This window comes from Sus scrofa, chromosome 6, assembly GCF_000003025.6.
Source record: "Sus scrofa isolate TJ Tabasco breed Duroc chromosome 6, Sscrofa11.1, whole genome shotgun sequence".
Taxonomy (NCBI): domain Eukaryota; kingdom Metazoa; phylum Chordata; class Mammalia; order Artiodactyla; family Suidae; genus Sus; species Sus scrofa.
The window spans coordinates 135,853,136-135,871,326 of NC_010448.4; the positions used below are offsets into that span (position 1 = coordinate 135,853,136).

General features: G+C 42.7%; 1 protein-coding gene across 3 annotated transcripts in view; it reads right to left on the minus strand.

Annotated features, from left to right (window-relative positions):
- Positions 1–18,191, minus strand: part of AK5 (adenylate kinase 5) — a 274,707-nt gene that overhangs the window by 107,257 nt on the left and 149,259 nt on the right. For all 3 annotated transcript variants that reach the window (XM_003127921.6, XM_021096460.1, XM_013996169.2), the window contains exon 8: positions 10,242–10,318. In XM_003127921.6, the coding sequence (XP_003127969.4) occupies positions 10,242–10,318 (77 nt within the window). The remainder of the gene's footprint in view (positions 1–10,241; positions 10,319–18,191) is intronic.

Here is an 18,191-nt window from a genome sequence, read left to right on the forward strand (position 1 = left end):
ACATTACACACTGCACGAAGGCCTTCTCCCAAACACTTAACACAGTTTCCATTTTATATTTATGTGATTATTCTATTATTACCTATTTCTACTATAAGTAGAAACTGAGTCTTCTTTACTCACATACATTTTCAGTATCCCATATAAGTATTTGGCACATCAAATATTCTCCATATGAGTTGAATGAAGAAGTAAATTAATAAGGTTGAAGGCATGGGTGTGGCTGAAGCAGCTATGGAGTGAGAGAAGTCCTACGGTGGAACTTGGTGAACCCAACATTTTAAAGGGAGGGAAAGGAAGAAAAACCATGCCCTGGGGAGGAGACCGAGAAGTAATGGCCAGAGAGGCGGCATAAGCCAAGGGAGCCAAGAGTTTTGAGAAATCAGAAGTGCCATCAGTGTCTAGGGCCCCAGATGTTGTAGGAACTAAGGAATGTTCACTTTGCAGTAATAAGGTGACTTTTACTGGTCTCTTAGGGGAACAAACAGACAAAGCTGATTTATAGGACAGAATGGGAGGTGAGGACAGGGGAGGTGATTTCTCTGTCACCAAATCTGGCGTTGAAGGAAAGGGGAGAGGAAAGACAGTATCCTACTTGGCCTGTCTATGACACTTGGCACTGTTGATGGCTAGTTCTTTCTTCGAAGTGGAGCTGGTGGGTTGGTAGATAGAGAAAGAGAAAGATACTCTGAAGATGAGAACCTTTGGAAAGATAAAGCAATATCAGATAATGGAGCAAGGCCCTGGGAGAGGTGGAAGGAATGAGGGATCAAGGACTTGGGTGGATGCTGAGTCTAGAGACACTCACTCTGTTGTTAGGAGCATAAACAATATGAATTGTTATATCTTCTGGGAATATTGATTGTTGTCCTTTATCCCTGCTAAGTTTCTTTGCTCTGAAGTTTGCTCTGTCTGAAATTAATATAGCTTTTCCTTTTTTTTTTTTTTTTTTTTTTTTTTTTGGCTGAACCTGTGACATATGGAAGTTCCCAGAGCCACAGCAGGGACATTGCCAGACCTTGAACCTGCTGAGCCACAAGGGAACTTCTATTCCTGCTTTCTTTTAATAAGCGTTGGCATGATATATCTTTCTCCATTCCTTTATGCTAACCTGTATGTGTTCTTATATTTAAGGTAGGTTTCTTGTAGACAGCATGTCACTGAGTCTTGCATTTTGATCCACTCTGAAAAATCTGTCTTTTAATTGGTATATTTAGATCACTGACATTTGAAGGGTTTGCCAATACGGTTAGATTATTATCTAGTATATTTACTACTATTTTCTATTTGTTGCCCATGTTCTTTGTTTCTATTTTTACTTTTCAAACTTTTTATGCACTTATGGCTTAAATTGAGCATTTATAGGATTCAATTATTTCTCCTTTCTTAGCATATTAATTATACCTCTTTTTAATTTTTTTAAAAAAGGTGGCTGCCCTAAAATTTGCAATATACATTTAAACTAATCCAAGTCCATTTTCAAATAAGTATACAGTACAAGTATCTTATAATAACAGAATATTCATAATCTTTCCCCTCCGTTCCTTGCTGTCATTCATTTCACTTATACATAAACATACATAATCAAATACATTGTTGCTATTATTATTTTAAACACATTATCATCTGTTAGATCAATTAAGAATAAGAAAAATATGTTCATATTTTTACCTTCACTTATTCATTCTCTGATATTCTTCCTTTCTCGTTTTTCTTTAAAGAATTTTTTTAGCATTACTTGCAAGGTAGGTCTACTAGCAACAAATTCCCTCAATTTTTGTTTGTCCCAGAAAAGAATTTCTCTTTCACTTCTTTTTTTTTTCTTTTTCCAGCCGCCCCGCAGCATATGGAGTTCCCAGGTCAGGGATCAGATCTGAGCCGCAGTTGTGACCTAAGCGGCATCTGTGGCAACACCAGATCCTTAACCTACTGTGCCAGGCTGGGGATCTATCCTGTGTCCCAGAGCTCCCAAGATGCTGCCAATTTTGTTGCACCACAGCGAGAACGCCTTCTCCTTCACCTTCGAAGGATAATTTCACAGGATACTGAAGTCTGATATTTTTTTCTTTTAACACTTTTAATAGTTTACCTCATTCTCTTCTTGCTTGTATGATTTCTGAGGAGAAGTAAGATGTTCTTTGCATTGTTTCTCTATATGTAAGATGTATTTTTTCTCTTAACATCTTTCATGATTTTTTCTTTATCTTTGATTTTCTGTAGTTTGAATATGATTATGCCAGGGTGTAATTTTCTGTTTGTTTTTGTATTAGCCTGCTTGGTGTTCTCTGAGCTTCCTGGATCTGTGGTTTGGTGTCAGGCATTAACCTGGGGAAATTCCCATCATTATTTCCTCAAATATTTCTTCTGTTCCTTCCTCTTTTTCTTCCCTTTCCAGTATTCCCATTACATGTGTATTACACTTCTGTAATTGTCTCACACTTCTTAAATATTCTTTTTTTTTCAAGTCTTTTTTCTCTGAACTTTCAGTTTTAGAAATCTCTATTGTCATAGCCTCAAGATCAGAGATATTTTCCCTAAGCCACGTCCAGTCTGCTATGCAGCCCATCAAAGATATTCTTCATTTCTGTTATAGAGTTTCTTTTTTCATTTTTTAAATAGCCCCTTATTGAGTCTTGAGGGCAGATATGTGGATTCCAGACAAAATACAATAATAGACTAGACTTTTACTTTCTTCTGTTATAGGGTTTCTTTTCTTTTCTTTTCTTTCTTTTTTTTTTTTTTTTTTTGTCTTTTTGTCTTTTCTAGGGCTGCACCTGTGGCATGGAGGGTCCCAGGCTAGGGGTCTAATTGGAGCTGTAGCTGCCAGCCTATGCCAGAGCCACGGCAACACGGGATCCAAGCTGTGTCTGCGACTTACACCACAGCTCACAGCAACACTGGATCCTTAACATACTGAGTGAGGCCAGGGATCGAACCCCAACCTCATGGTTCCTAGTCGGATTCATTAACCACTGAGCCACGATGGGAACTCCTGTTATAGGGTTTCTGATCTCTAACATTTCTTTTTGATTCTTAGGGTTTCCATCTCTCTGATTATATTAGCCATCTGTTTAGCATGTTGTCCACTCTTTCAATTTAAGCCTTAGCATATTAAGCCCAGCTTCAAAAAAAATTCCTGTTCCATTAAGTGTAGCATTCCTGACTCATCTGAAGGTTCCTGTTCTAATGCCTGTTAGGTCTCTCCAAACTGTGTTTTTACCTTTAGTATGCCTTGTAATTTTTGGTTGAAAGGTGGATGTCATGTATGAGGTAAAAGGAACTGCAGTAAATAAGCTTTTAGTATTGCGATGGTAATGTGTTGGGGAGGAGAAGCATTCTATGAAACACATACAGTCGCATGACTGAGTCTCAGTCTTTTGGTGAACCTATGCCCTGGACTGTGAACTTCATCAGAGCTTCTCAGGTTTTTCCCCCTTAGATGAAACAGGATGACTCGAGGAGGATGGAACTGTATGTTCCTCTTTTTCTACATAGGTTAGGTTCTAATAAAACCCTAGTAGGTTAGGTTCTGATAAAAGAGTTTCTTCTGGGTTAAGAACCCAACTAGTATCCATGAGGATGGGGGCCTCACTCAGTGGGTTGAGGATCCGGCATTGCAGTTGCAACTCTGATTCGTCCCCTAGCCTGGGAACATCTGTATACCACAGATGCAGCTCTAAAAAGGCAAAAAGACAAAAAGGCAAAAAGGCAAAAAAAAAAAAAAAAAAGTTTCTCCTGACAGCAGGCCTTGTTAAAGAGAACAGAGTGCTCTAGCATCTTTCAAAAAAAATTTTTTTTTCCTCCTGGTGGAAGCATGAAGAGATTTTTCTCTGAAATTCACTGTGAGTACAGGGTGGAGCTCCTGGAGGTAAACCCCACATAAGTGTAGGGTCTCCATGACTGGATGCCCGTGGAGTTTTTATCCCCAGACTTGCCCCCACTGAGCCCCCAGCAATTCATCAATTACACTTTAGGTTTTCCTCCCCTGGCACTGGTTCTTGTATAGGTTTTTGCTTATGGGTTCCTGCTCAGGTAGGTTGCGATTCTCTGAATCTGCCTGTCTCCAATTTGGGGTGCAGCAGTTTGCCTTGCGACCTCACTTCCAAGAGGAGATTTTTCAGTTTGTTTAGCTTCTTCCTTGTTAGGACAGTGGCAATTTTTAAGGTCCTACATGCCAGACTGAAAACCATAAGGGCTCCAATAGCATTCACTTAACTGAAGAAATGGTGGCCTCTGTCAGCTACAGAATGGCACTGACTACTGGCAAGTTCAAACTAAGTTGAGTTAAGGGGAGGGGAGAAAGGGGTTCACATTTATGAAGCAACTGTTCTGTACAAGGTACCTTGCACTTCCTACTTTTCAAAACAGCATGTCGAAGTCATCTTTTTTGAGAAGAATAACCCAAGTTCAAAAGAGTTAGCAAGAGATAGCAAGTTATCAAAAAGTTACATATGAAGTAGAAGAACTAGAAATCATTTTAAGGCTTTCTAAAAAAATGGACATGTATTGAGCACATGCTGTGTGCCCGGCTGAATGGCAGGAGAGCAGAATACAGTCCCTCAAAGCAAGAGGATAAGACAACACAGGGTCTCATGGGTCCCTCAAGATGGTGAATCAAACTGTAATGAGAAGGGCTTAGTCAATCAGAAGTGTGGTCCTGATGGAGCACAAGCAGGGGTTATTTGGCAGAAGGGTAGTGGGGTTGCAGAAGTTTATAGGGAGAGGAAAGAGACTGTGCAAAGCACAATCCATTTGCAGGGGCGGGACTGCAAATGGCTTGTGTAGCTGGAGCATTCAGTGTGCTCTGGCGATTGCCAAGGGATGGGTTTGTGAAGGGGACTCTAATTTGAAAGTTCCCAGGGGAGTTCCCGTCGTGGCGCAGTGGTTAACAAATCTGACTAGGAACCATGAGGTTGCGGGTTCGGTCCCTGCCCTTGCTCAGTGGGTTAACAATCCGGCGTTGCTGTGAGCTGTGGTGTAGGTCGCAGAAGCGGCTTGGATCCCGCGTTGCTGTGGCTCTGGCGTAGGCCAGCGGCTACAGCTCTGATTCGACCCCTAGCCTGGGAATCTCCATATGCCACGGGAGCGGCCCAAGAAATGGTAAAAAGACAAAAGACAAAAATAAATAAATAAATAAATAAATAAATAAATAATAAAAAAAGAGAAAGTTCCCAGGTATTACGATAAGAGTTCCGATTTAATTTAGACATCAATGAGAAGCCAGGAAGAGTTTTAAGCAGTGGAATGCAATAACTGGCTTTGCTTTTCAGCAAGATGGTTTTGATGTGTGAGGAGCCTGGGGAAGGGAGACTGATTAGGAGACTGTCTCAGGGGTCCTTAGGAGAAGGGGAAGGTGTAAACCAGGGCAGTGGCAGCAGAAATGGAGAGGAAAGGAGCGATGCCTGCCATGGAGAACTGACCAGCTGACTAGCTTTTCCATCAAACTGATACAGGGAGGGAGAGAAGGGAAGGAGGCTAGAAAGATGCCCTTATCTCTGGCTTGGGCAGCTGGGAGGAGGCTGGTATCATTCACAGGAATAAGGGAAACAGAAGGAAGAACAGATTTTGTGGGGGAAGATGGTGAGTTCAGTTTTGGATGTGTTGCATTTGAGCTGCACATGGGAAATCCAACCAGTGCAGGCAGACACAGGTACTGAGAGCTCACCGGGGGCTCTGAATGGAGCTGAAATCATGGCAGTGCTTGAGCTTCTCAAAGGAGAAGGCGTTCAGTGAGGAGCAAAGGGACCCTGGCTAGGATGCTGAGCGGCACTCACACTAAGGTAACTGACTAGCAGAGGAGCTCAGCAAGGACACCAAGAATGAATGAACCAGGAAGCAGCAGGAGTGCATGTCAGAGAGCACATGGAGGGGCAAGAACTTCATGGCCTCACACCACTCACTCATCCCATCTCTCCTCTCCTGGACACATAAGCAAGCTCCATTTTCCAGCCTCTTTGCATGTGGCGACTGGGATGTCAGATGACTGGGGGAGGAGGAAATGTGCTCTTAAGGGCAGGTCCCTCTTCCCCATGCTTTTCTCCTTTCCATCCATGATCCCTCTGGAGGTCCCATGTCCAAGGAGCTCTAGCAGGAAAGCACTCTGTTTTTGAGTTTTATTTGTTGCTGCAGCAAAGCCTCGTCTGTCTTTCCTGATCCTGGCTCTGCAGTCAGATGGCTGTGCTTCAATTCTTGCTGGCGGTGTGACCTTGAATAAACAGCTTAATTTCTCTCCGCCTTGGTTTCCTTATCAGTAAAATTGGGAGGATGATAATAATCTCACGTAATTGTCACAGCATTTTTTTACTTTTATTTTTTCTTCAGCTAGTTTATTTAATTAAAAAAATTTTTTTTATTACTCAATGAATTTATTACATTTATAGTTGTACAATGATCAGCCCAATCCAATTTTATAGGATTTCCAACAGCATTTTAATAAACGTGAAACACTCAGAACAGAATTAAATACTATAGAAGTGTCAGAAGCTAACGGAGAGGAGAGTGTCAAGAAGTGGGGATGGTTTATAGCCCCGGTCAGCAAACCACAGCCTGAAGGTCAAATCCACTCTGCTGCCTGTTTGTGGACAGCCTCTCAGTTAAGAATAAGTTTAACATTTTTAAGTAGTTGAAATAAACTACATGCATAGATGTGGAAACACAAATTTCAGTGTCCATAAACGAAGCTTTTCTGGAACACAGCCGTACTCTCATTTAAGTATAGTTGTGGCTGCTTTTGTATTACAAGGGCAGAGTTTGAGTAGTTGCAACCAAGTCCTTATCATCACTTAGGAGGCCTAAAATATTTGCTACCTGGCCCTTCGCAGCAAAAGCGTGGTGAATCAAAGGCAGCAAAAATTAAGAAAGATAACTAAAAAGTGTTAACTGGAATTGGTGATAGATTACAAGTGACCTTGATAATGGCTTTATTCCTGATGCTACAGCTTGTTAGCTGTGTGGTCTTGGGAGGTCATTTAACTTCTATGAGGTTCACTTTCCTCCGCTGTAAAATGGGGATAAACAGAGCTACCTTCTTGAGTTATTAATATTAATATTAAAGATTAAAAAGAATGCATATAAAACCATAAAACACAGTGTCTGGTTTACAGTAGGTATTCAATAAATGCAAGTGCGTGCTTCATTCAATCTGCTGCCCTTTAATTATTTTTTTAAATTAATTTTAATAATTTTAAAAAATTTGTTGATTTTATTACATTTATAGTTGTACAATGATCATCACAATCCAGTTTTATAGCATTTCCATCCCAAACCCCCACCCCATCACCCCAAGTCCCAACCTGTCTCCTTTGGAAACCATAAGTTTTCAAAGTCTGTGAGTCAGTATCCATTCTCCAAAGAAGTTCACTGTGTCCTTTTTTTTTTAGATTCCACATGTAAGTGATAGCATATGACGTTGATGTCTCACTGTCTGACTAACTTCACTTAGCATAATAATTTCTAGGTCTATACATGTTGCTGCAAATGCTGTTATTTCTTTCCTTTTAACTGCTGCCCCTTAATTGTTGTTCCTTTATAGGTTAATGCCTTTTCACTTTAAATTTTATTTTTGTCTTCTGTATTCTTGATGTTTGACACTATGTGCCAAATCTTTGCTCAAATCTCGCCTCTTTAATGAGGTCATCCTTGTTAATATTGACTATCCTATTTAATATTGTAATCTGTCCCCCACCCCAGCATCCTCATCCTCCTACCCTGTTCTTTTTTTCATAGCACTTAACAATCTAGAGAATTTACCAGTTCATTAAATTACCAACATACTCGTTTATTGCTTATTCTCTGTCTTCCTCATCTGGATGGAAGCTTCTTGCCTGTGTTATTCAACTGGATATTCCAAGTGCCTAAAAGGTACGTGGTACATAGTAGGTTTGCTATTCATATCTGTTGAATAGAATGATTAAGTGAAAAAGAATGGTTGAGGATTTTTTTTTTTTTTTTCTTGCTCAGGACTAGATGTGCTCCTTCACTCTGGGAACATGTCTTTTCTCATCTCTGTACAATTCTTCACCATTTGCTAAAAGGCAGCTCTGTTCCATCCCCTCCCTTTTCTCCTGCTGGAACGCCTTTTCCAATATGTTGACCCAGTCGTTCTATCCTCAGTGGCTCCTAAGTTCTTTCCCTGACAATGACTTAGCTCTCTGTCCTATTCTTTTTTATTTTATTTATTTATTTATTTATTTATTTATTTGTCTTTTTGCTATTTCTTGGGCCGCTCCCGTGGCACATGGAGGTTCCCAGGCTAGGGGTCCAATCGGAGCTGTAGCCACCGGCCTACGCCAGAGCCACAGCAATGCAGGATCCGAGCCACGTCTGCAACCTACACCACAGCTCACGGCAACACCGGATCATTAACCCACTGAGCAAGGGCAGGGACTGAACCCGCAACCTCATGGTTCCTAGTCGGATTCGTTAACCACTGCGCCACGACAGGAACTCCCTCTCTGTCCTATTCTAAGGTGCTTCCCTCAGCTCTATCATTGCCTCTTTGGAGCTGCATCCAGTCTAATCCTCAACCAACAGGAGGAAAAACTGAATTTTGATTGCCATGACAATATTTTTGGTGCCTAGAATTTCTATTTCTTCCTCCCTTTCCCTTCCTGCCTCTACCTTTCCATCCTTTCCTGTACTTGTTTAATGCTTCTAAGCTTCCTTTTATCTCTTTGGATATTTTAAACATTTCCAGATTAAGATTTCTTTCTGACTTTTCTGTTATCTCTAGTCCTTGAGATGCAAATCCTTCCATGTGCTTTACAGCTGGATTTCTTGTCATGGTTTGTTTCTTAGTGTGGTCTGTAATTTCAGATGGCGAGCTTATCTTTCTTTCTTTTTTTTCTTTTGTCTTTTTTTGCCTTTTCTAGGGCCCATCCCTCGGCATCGGCATATGGAGGTTCCCAGGCTAGGGGTCTAATCGGAGCTGTTGCTGCCGGCCTACGCCAGAGCCACAGCAACGCCAGATCCAAGCTGCGTCTGCAACCTACACCACAGCTCACGGCAACAACGGATCCTTAACCCACTGAGCAAGGCCAGGGATTGAACCTGCAACCTCATGGTTTCTAGTCAGATTCATTAACCACTGCACCACGATGGGAACTCCTGAGCTTATCTTTCATACTGGTTGTTTGGCATTTGCCTCTGCTGGGGTCTTAAGAGTCAGCAACTGCAAAGGCTCCAGAAATGCACCACTGACTGGTTGGTCTTTGGAGGCGAGGATGGGGGGTGCAGAGTGTGAGCGCCCTAGTTCACTTCCTCACTGTGAAACTATTTGTGTAACTGTAGGCAACTTGGAGTTTCAATTGTCCTACCTATGAAATAAAGATAACAATTCCTATTTCCTAGAGATATTGTGAGGAATTAGTGAGATCATCGAGTTAAGGAATTTAGATTAGCACAATGTTTAGTCTGTATGAAGTGCTTAATAAATGCTAAAATATATTTTAAACACTTAATATTTTCTCCTTGCTTTGTGATATAAGAGAAGAAACTTAATGTTCACGAAAAAAGCTCCTGAATATGTATATGAAACCAAGAGACAGCCATTACACTGGTCTGATCTATCCCCTTTATTTGTGACATGTAGTGGTTTAAAATGGGGAAAATTCCAGAAGAACATGCTCGTTTGGCTTTCAGCCGCTGCAGAGCAGCACTGAGAGGTGGAAGGAAGGTTCCGACATGATGCTTTTTAAAAATAAGGCCTAATTAGAGAGTGCGATCACTTGCCAGCTATTTGGGATCATTAAAATAGAGCAGCAGGAAGAGTTCTTCTGCTGAGGAAAAAAATGACCCAGATAAATTTCTTCGGTTTTATTCAAATAGAAAATACATTTAACTTCTTGGCTGCGCTGTCCTTGGCTACCAGTTCCTTTCAAAGGTTGGAAAGAGGATAAAGTAGAGCTTCAAACTTGTAACCAGCGCTTGGTAAATACTGTTGGTCTATTATTGGGAAGGGATAGAGATACAGGCAAATTCTTGGGCAAGAGAACCTCAGGTACCCTCGTTTTCATCTCATGTCAATTTTGGCCACAAATCTTTCTTTAATTAATTGTCACTTTGAATGCGTGGATGAGGGAAGGCTAAAGGGCTAAAGTGAGTCAATAAAAGCCTTATGATTTATCATGGAATAGGCTATTAGTTATCTGCAAACATTTCACAGAATGATTTATCATTCTAATTTTCATGAAACACTTACAACGACTAAAATGAAGAAGATTTAACTAGAAATTTTTAATTACCTGGTCTTCATAATCAGATCCTGTGTCAATGATCTCTCCAGTGTCCAACATTATCGAAGGGTCAAGGTCACTTGAACCTAAGGTTAGGAAAACAAAGATGACCTAATGGAGGCTGTCTGCGTACATTTCTTTTTTTCTTTTTTCTTTTTTTTTTTTTTTTTTTTTGCTTTTTTCGGGCTGCACCTGAGGCATGTGGAAGTTCCCAGGCTAGGGGTTGAATTGGAGCTACAGCTGCTGGCCTACCCCACAGCCACAGCAACGTGGGATCCGGGCCACGTCTGCGGATCTACACCACAGCTCACGGCAACGCTGGGTCCCCAACCCACTGAGCGAGGCCAGAGATTGAACCCACATCCTCACGGTTCTTAGTCAGGTTCATTAACCACTGAGCCACGAAGGGAATTCCTTGTGTCCATTTCTAAAGTGAATAGGCTCCCACCAGGTTTCCATATTGTCCTTATGGTCACATTAAATGTGCAAATATTTTGAGACTTCTCACCTGCCAGACCCTGTTTGGCCTGCAGATGGAAAATGCAGATGTAACCAAGGGGGACCCTATGGGGCCTTCCTGGGGCAGCCCTTCCCCTATAGCCTCTGCTTTAGCTCCTCTCTGAAGTACCTAGATAATAGTCTCTGATGCACATTTCCTGAGTTGTTTCACAGATGCTAAAACTACCACCTAATGGAAGGAATTAACTACTTGATGATCCTGTGCCTGTAATCCGCAGACCAACTGGCACCTAAGGATTGAGGATGTTAACCCCCGTGACACTGCCTGGTGATCTCACCATCAACCAGAGAAGTGTGTAAAGATGGTCACTTACACTGCCCCCCCCAACCGCCTTCAAAAAATGCCCTGATGGAGAAATAATGTGAAAAAAAGAACATTTATGGATGTGTGGCTGGGTCACTTTGCTGTGCAGCAGAAATTAACAGAACACTGTAAATCAACTATAATAAAAAAATTAAAAAAAAATGCTCTGGTGAAACCCATCGGGGAGTTTTGGCTCTTCCGGGCACTAGAGGTCCTGAGCTTGCCTGGCGCCCTGCCACAAAGCCTGCACATGCCTTCACCACAGCCCCGTGTCAGTAGATTGGCTTTGTTGTGCACAGGCGAGCAGACCCAAGTTTGGTTTGGTCACACACACGCCGAGACACTGTGTGCACCTTTAAAAAGACAAGGGTCTTGTGGAGGAGATTAATTTGTCAACAGTAAGGTTCAGAGATCCAAAAAAAAAAAAGAGCTACTAGTTCTACTAGGTAAGAATGTAGCTAGTATTGGAGGAGACAGAGGTGGGATTCTCTATAAGGAACTAGTCTATAAGCCCAAACTGTGATGGTGAATAAGGGTTGTCCAGGAGGAGAGGCGGTTTAGGGGGGTGCAAAAGTAACTGAGGAAGAAGCCACACCAGGACCAAGATGCGGGGTGGGAATAGAGCAAAGGTTTCCAGATAAAAAGAAGGGCTGAGTTTGCTCACTCCATGAGAATCTGAGAAGTTTTTCCGCCAGCCTTTGGGTCACCTTAGTCCCTGAAGGTGAGAAAAATCAGGTTAACTTATTGTGTGTGTGTGTGTGTGTGTATGTACATCTTATACATACTTTAATGGAAGTTCTCAGGCCAAGGATTGACTCTGAGCTGCAGCTGTGACCTATACTACAGCTGTGGCAATGCCAGATCCTTTAACCCACTGCACTGGACCAGGATCAAACCCTCTGCCTCAGCGACCTGAGCCACTGCAATCAAATTCTTAACCCACAGCAGGAACTCCAACTTAATGTGTTAACATAGAGTTTTCCCCCCTAAGTACTACAGGTTACACTGAACTGCTTGCCCATTAATCCCAAGGCTCAAACTTAAACCAGGAATTTTCATAATGGGACTCCTGAAGCACAATCAATTCATCATCTTCATGTAATGACTCCTTCTTGCTGGGAAATGTATATGTTACCTAACTAGCCAGAAAGACAGAATTCAGGGTTGCCCATAAAATGCTAGGCACTCTGTGAAGAAACATACCAGTCCATGCTTCATTGTAAATACCCTTGAAAAATAACACACACACACATATATATATATTTAAATATGTATATATAAGAACATATTTTTATTTATTTATTTATTTTGCTTTTTAGGGCTGCACCTATGGCATATGGAAGTTCCCAGGCTAAGGGTAGAATCAAAGCTGCAGCTTGCCAGTCTACACCATAGCCATAGCAATGTGGGATCCGAGCCTGGCTGCAACCTATACCAGAGCTCGTGGCAACGCCGGATCCTTAATCCACTGAGGGAAGCCAGGGATCGAACCCACATCCTTATGGATACAAGCCTGGTTTGTTACCACTGAGCCATGGTGGGAACTCCCCAAATAACTTTTGTTCAGAATATACCATGAATAATATTTAATGAAGATGAACTTTCAAAAAAAAATATCAAGCATCTCACACACTTCTCAGATATAGACTGCTCCCAGAGACATGGCTTTCATAAAAAAGAGAACCAAGGAATGTCCCCACATAGTCTCTTATCATTTTTTCCCTTCTTTTTTTCTCCTCTTCTCATCATTACCCTCGTTGTTCACCAAACTGACTGAGTACTAAGCAATAACACCATTGTTTATTGTGTTTGTAGCTAAGAAAAAGTTTTAAAGTATGCTAAAGGTCTTTGAAATGAAGAGACTTGACCCATCCAACCATTCTGGAAAAGCAACTAACTGTGGAGCTGCTGAGTATAGTTGCATAAATGGATATGGCTCAATTCTTGGTGAGGCCCTTGGCCATTCCAGTGTTAATGAGTGTTTGTAGAGTGAAACTGGGAAGACTATACACAACATGCTATTAACAGAGGGAGACTAGAGGGGTGAGATGGAAACTTTAATTTTATATAATTTTTTATACAATTTTATATACAACTTTGTTTGGCATGCGGAAGTTCCTGTTCAGGGATTGAACCCTGGGCCACAGCAGTGACTCAAGCCACAGCAGTGGCCAAACTAGATCCTTAATCCACTGAGCTACCAGGGAACTCCAATTTTTTTAGGTAGAAGGATTATTCATGTGTAAATTTTTCTACCTTTATGCTTTAGGTATTTTCAAATAGAAATTGTATGAGGTGTATCTTAGGGCCAAATGACTTGATGTCTCAGAGCCCAGTTGAAGATCAGTTTGCACTCATGTGTTATGAGGCAGTAGAGATGTCATAAGTAAAACGAATATTTTTCCATTATAAGATCACGGATATTTTAGAATTTAGTATTTCACAGAATCCCACTCCTGCACTTTAGAAAAGAGGAAAATGAGCTTTGGAGAAGTTAAATAACTTGGCTAAGGTCATGCAGAAAGCAAGTGAGATCAAAGACAGAAATCACAGTTCCCACTTCTACCACAGCCTGCTGACTCCAGGTTCCAAGCAGGTACTGAGCAAACGGCTTTATAAACACGATGTTTCGCTGTGGGGCTCTGTAGGAGAGGACCTGGAGGAGCAGGCTGTCTCTCTACCTTCTGAGAAAATAGGAACAGTGACTGGCTGATGATGAGGTGGGCCACTGGGTAGCTGGGGAAATGGAAGAATAGAAAGTGGAATAAAGGAGTGTCACTCTAGCTTGTGACCATCAAGGTGGCTGCTATTGACAGCAGCATTAAAGGCAATGCCATTTTTTTTTTCCTTTTTATGGCTGCACCTGCAGCATATGGAAGTTCCCAGGCCAGGGACTGAATCTGAGCCATGTAGGATCCTTTAACCCACTGTACCGGGTGGGGGGACTGAACCCACACCTCTGCAGTAACCTGGGCCACTGCAGGTCGATTCTGAACCTACTGTGCCACAGCAGGAATTCCAAGCAATGCTAATTTTAATTAGCTTTCATTACTTCTACCCCTTGGATATTATCCACCACTGACTAGTGGATATGGTGATAGGTACTCGAATGACACCCAACCCTTAGAATTTAGAGGGATTCATGTGGTGTGAACAATGTGATCTGAGCACAAAGGCTCATTAAACATATAGCCTTTCGGTTCCCGTGTCCTACTTATTTAATTAGAAACTGTTCTTTTGGTTGTTTTAATAAAGTACAATGTGAAGGGCTTTTAAGCAACCGAGTAACAGAGATATTACATATTAATATTTGAAAATGGAACGAGATCATTAGAAAACTGTCTCCAGTGATGGTAGAAGGAAGAGGTCTTTGTTTAAAAAAACAATTCCTGCTTATAAGGAAGATAAGGAAGAAGAGATTGGGTTTCCTAGTAAAATGCTTTTAACAGAAATTTTACTGTATCATTAAGGCATGGAATTTCTTGACATGTTGTTGCTCTTGGCAACAGTACTAATAGATCGTAGAAGGCAACAGACAAAGGATATCATTATCCAGCTCAGATAATGATTGAATAGCTTTCATTTTCTTTTAGTCCTGGTTGCTTGGTTTGCTGAAAATGGGACCTTTAATAGCCTAAGGCTTGACATACAAAATCGGGAGGTAAATATAGCCATATGCACACATTTTTGCCATCTTTCATTGGACAATGTGACACATAAAACAACTGCAATGATTCTGTTACTCAAAAAAGACAGCAAAATTAGGACATTTTGACAAAGTGATAGTATGGCTTTCGTTTCCCCCATTCTGAATTTCTTGATTTCTTTTCAGCTTTAAAAATATCCTTTCTCTAGATAACAGAGAGAAAGGTAGGAGTGGAGATAGACCCCTATAGGAGGCACTTGGTGTCACAACTTTGAGACATAGAACAGTCTTTGGAAACATTCTTTTTGGGTTGCCTCCTTCAATTTAAGTGGGAAGATGACAAATGGGCTTCAGAGGTACAGGAAGACTAACCATACCGCTTTCTGGAACACTGGGAAAGACTTTTTCCCTCCCAGTGGATCTTCAATCTGACGTTCTAGGAGGGTCCTCTTCCCACTCTCAGTACCAAATAAAGGGACCCTTCCACCAGGTGCAGCTTCCTGGGAGGTGAAGGGCATTTGGAGATAAAGCTCTTCTGACACTTCTGTCCCCTCCCCAGGAATGCGCTATCTCCCCTCTCCTGTCTCTCATTAATCTGGAAGCAACTTTAGGTGCGGTTTTATCTCTTGTCTGAATCTAAGAGCAGAACTCAGAAAGGGTGTATTCACTGCCTCTCTGCTGGATGACTGAAAAATGGATAAAATGGCACTTACATTGTACTTTTGTGGATCTTGATCTTATGTATGCACTCTACAAACATTCAGTCTCTCCTAAGTGCCTTAGGCATTAGGCATGCATGGAAAAATCCAGCTCTAATTCCAATGGTGTGGAAAGTGTTAGTAGCGGTTTGCGTTAGAATTCCTTAGAAGAAGAGCACTGTATTTCTTTAGAAAAGTATCCTGAGTGTTTGGGACTAGAAGAGAGTTCCTCGAGGGGCCTGGGTGTTGGGGGACTGTTCTGGGTGAAAAGGGAAGAGGGATTATTTTTAGTTACTCTGAGACAGGGGTCGGGGAAAGGAGGAAGACAGGGGAAAGGAGTAAAAGTCGACCTAGGAAAATGGGGAAACGCTGTGCTGCCTGATATGTGGTCTCTCCCTGCGACCCCTCAAATTCTCAGCAAAGATGCTAACTTATACTTAGCCTTTCCAATGCGGCAGGTGCATGCCTCACGCACATAAGCCATTTCCTCCTCACAACAGTCCCATGAGGGAGCGCTAATATTATCCTTTCTTTAGAGTTGGGGAAACTCTGAAGAGTTGCCAGAAAGGACCAGAGAGATTGGATGATGCAGGCAGCTGGTTCTGCTTGAAGCATTACCAGGGGCTCCAGGGAGAAGGGGACGCCACAGACAGGGCTTGAAGGGTGCAGAGGTTCAGGGCGTGGCATTCGATGGCATGGAGGCAAGCGAATGCACATTCTGCTCTGGAGCCGAAGAAAATTTGGTGTGGCTCTGAGTCAACATACTCAGGCGAGTCGCCTGGCTGAGGCGACCCGCTGGAAGAGAAGGGGCTTATGTCCATTTAGCCTGAGATTCACACTGGGTTTCAAACAAACACACATACGCTCTGTCCTCATGGTGTCTCACACTCTAGTAAAAGAAATAGATTTTTAGCAAACAGTCATCTAATTATATAATCACAGTTGTGATGAACGCCCAGGCAGTGCCTGATCTAGTCTGGGAGGGGGTCTGGGAACGTCTTGAGGAAATCACATCTCAGCTGAGATACAAAGCAGGATCCGGCCAGGGGAAAGATGGGATGCACAGCTGAGCGAGGAGAGGGATGCAGAGGGAGACAGGTGGTTCCAAGCAACCTGTGCACATGGCCAGAGGCAGGCAGGTATTTGAGGCGTTCAAGGAGCTGGAGGAAGCTGGTGTGGGGGAGGGAGTGGTGAAGCTGTGGGAGGAACAGGGACATTGCAGGAAAGCTAAGGATACTTTTGTCACGGTTAAAACACTGGTGCTCAGCCTGCAGGAAAGTCATAGAAGGTTTTGTTTTATTTTTTCTGTTGGGAGACAGGGTGATCAGAACTGCATTGTGGGAGGATCCCCATGGTGGCAGTAGGATTTCCTGACAGACCGGAGGGGCCGGGGATGAGGAAGAAGGCGGGTAAGGAATGACTAGCCTTCCGTGAGTGCAGTAGGGATAGAGAATGAGGCCTGGACTCACGAGGAGTCCCCGGGGAATGAGGACCCATGATCAGTGTGGGATGTGAGGGCAGGGACGCTTTCACCTGGGTTTCTTTCTCTCTTTTCTTTTTATGGCATATGGAGGTTTCCAGGCTAGGGGTCGAATCAGAGCTACAGCTGCCAGCCTACGCCACAGCCACAGCAACACTGGCTCCCAGTCGCATCTGTGACCTGTGCTGCAGCTTGCAGCAACTCCAGATCCTTAACCCACTGAGCAAGGGCAGGGACAGAACCATATCCTCACAGACACTATGTTGGGGTCTCTCTCTCCTTTTTTTTTTTGTCTTTTGTCTTTTTAGGGCTGCACCTGCAGCATATGGAGGTTCCCAGGCAACCTCATGGTTCCTGGTTGGATTCTTTTCCACTGCATCACAATGGGAACTCCTATGTTGGGTTCTTAACCCACCTAACCACAATAGGAACTGGCTCTCTTAAAATAGAAAAACTGTGTGATGTCCTTTTTGTGTGGAACTTAAAAATGTCAAATACAAAGAGACAGAGAACAGACAGGTATTTACCATGGACATGCAGGTGGGGGAAGTGGGGAGATGTTGGCCAAAGGGCACAAAGTTGCAGTTTATGTAGGAAGAAAAAGTCTAGAGATCCAATGTGCAGCAAGGTGACAGCAGTTAATAAAACGTATTGAATACTGGAAATGTGCAAAGAGAATATACTTCAGGTGCTCATTCATCGCACCCAGAAAAATGGTAAAACGGTGTGAAGAGGTGTGTTAGTTAGTGGGACTCAGTAATCATGTCACTAATCGGGTCACTGGGCGGTAGATCTTAAATGTATACAGTTCTTATTTAAAAAATTGAAAAGCATATGGGAGCCGGGGGCAGGGGGGCAGCTGAGATGCTGCAAAGAGAGAGGATTCAGAGAGAAGGGAAGAGCAAAGCGACAAACCTTGGGGGTTGTTGAGTCACAGAGCAGAAGCCATGGATGTGGCTGGTTGAACTCAGTGAGTCACTCACAGTTACAAGCCAAGCGATTTCGCCTAACACGCAGGTTTCGGTTTTTTCTGGCAAGAGAGGAGGATCCAGCAACACCAGCCCATTCCTTAATGGCAGCAGTAGCCTGGGGCTGTGTGGTTGACTCCTTTAAGGCTGGAGCAGAATCCAGTTTTCAGGGCTCTTGGGAGTGGAAGGGAGCAGCTGGTGGTAGGGGGTTGTAGTTAAGAGCACAGACCCCTCTGGTCAGAAGCTCGAAGTTATAGAGAGGAAGGAATAGGTCCATAGAAACCTCTACCAAGGGGACTTGGAGAGGATGAAGATGCAATGAACTGACTAGCACAGAAGCCAAC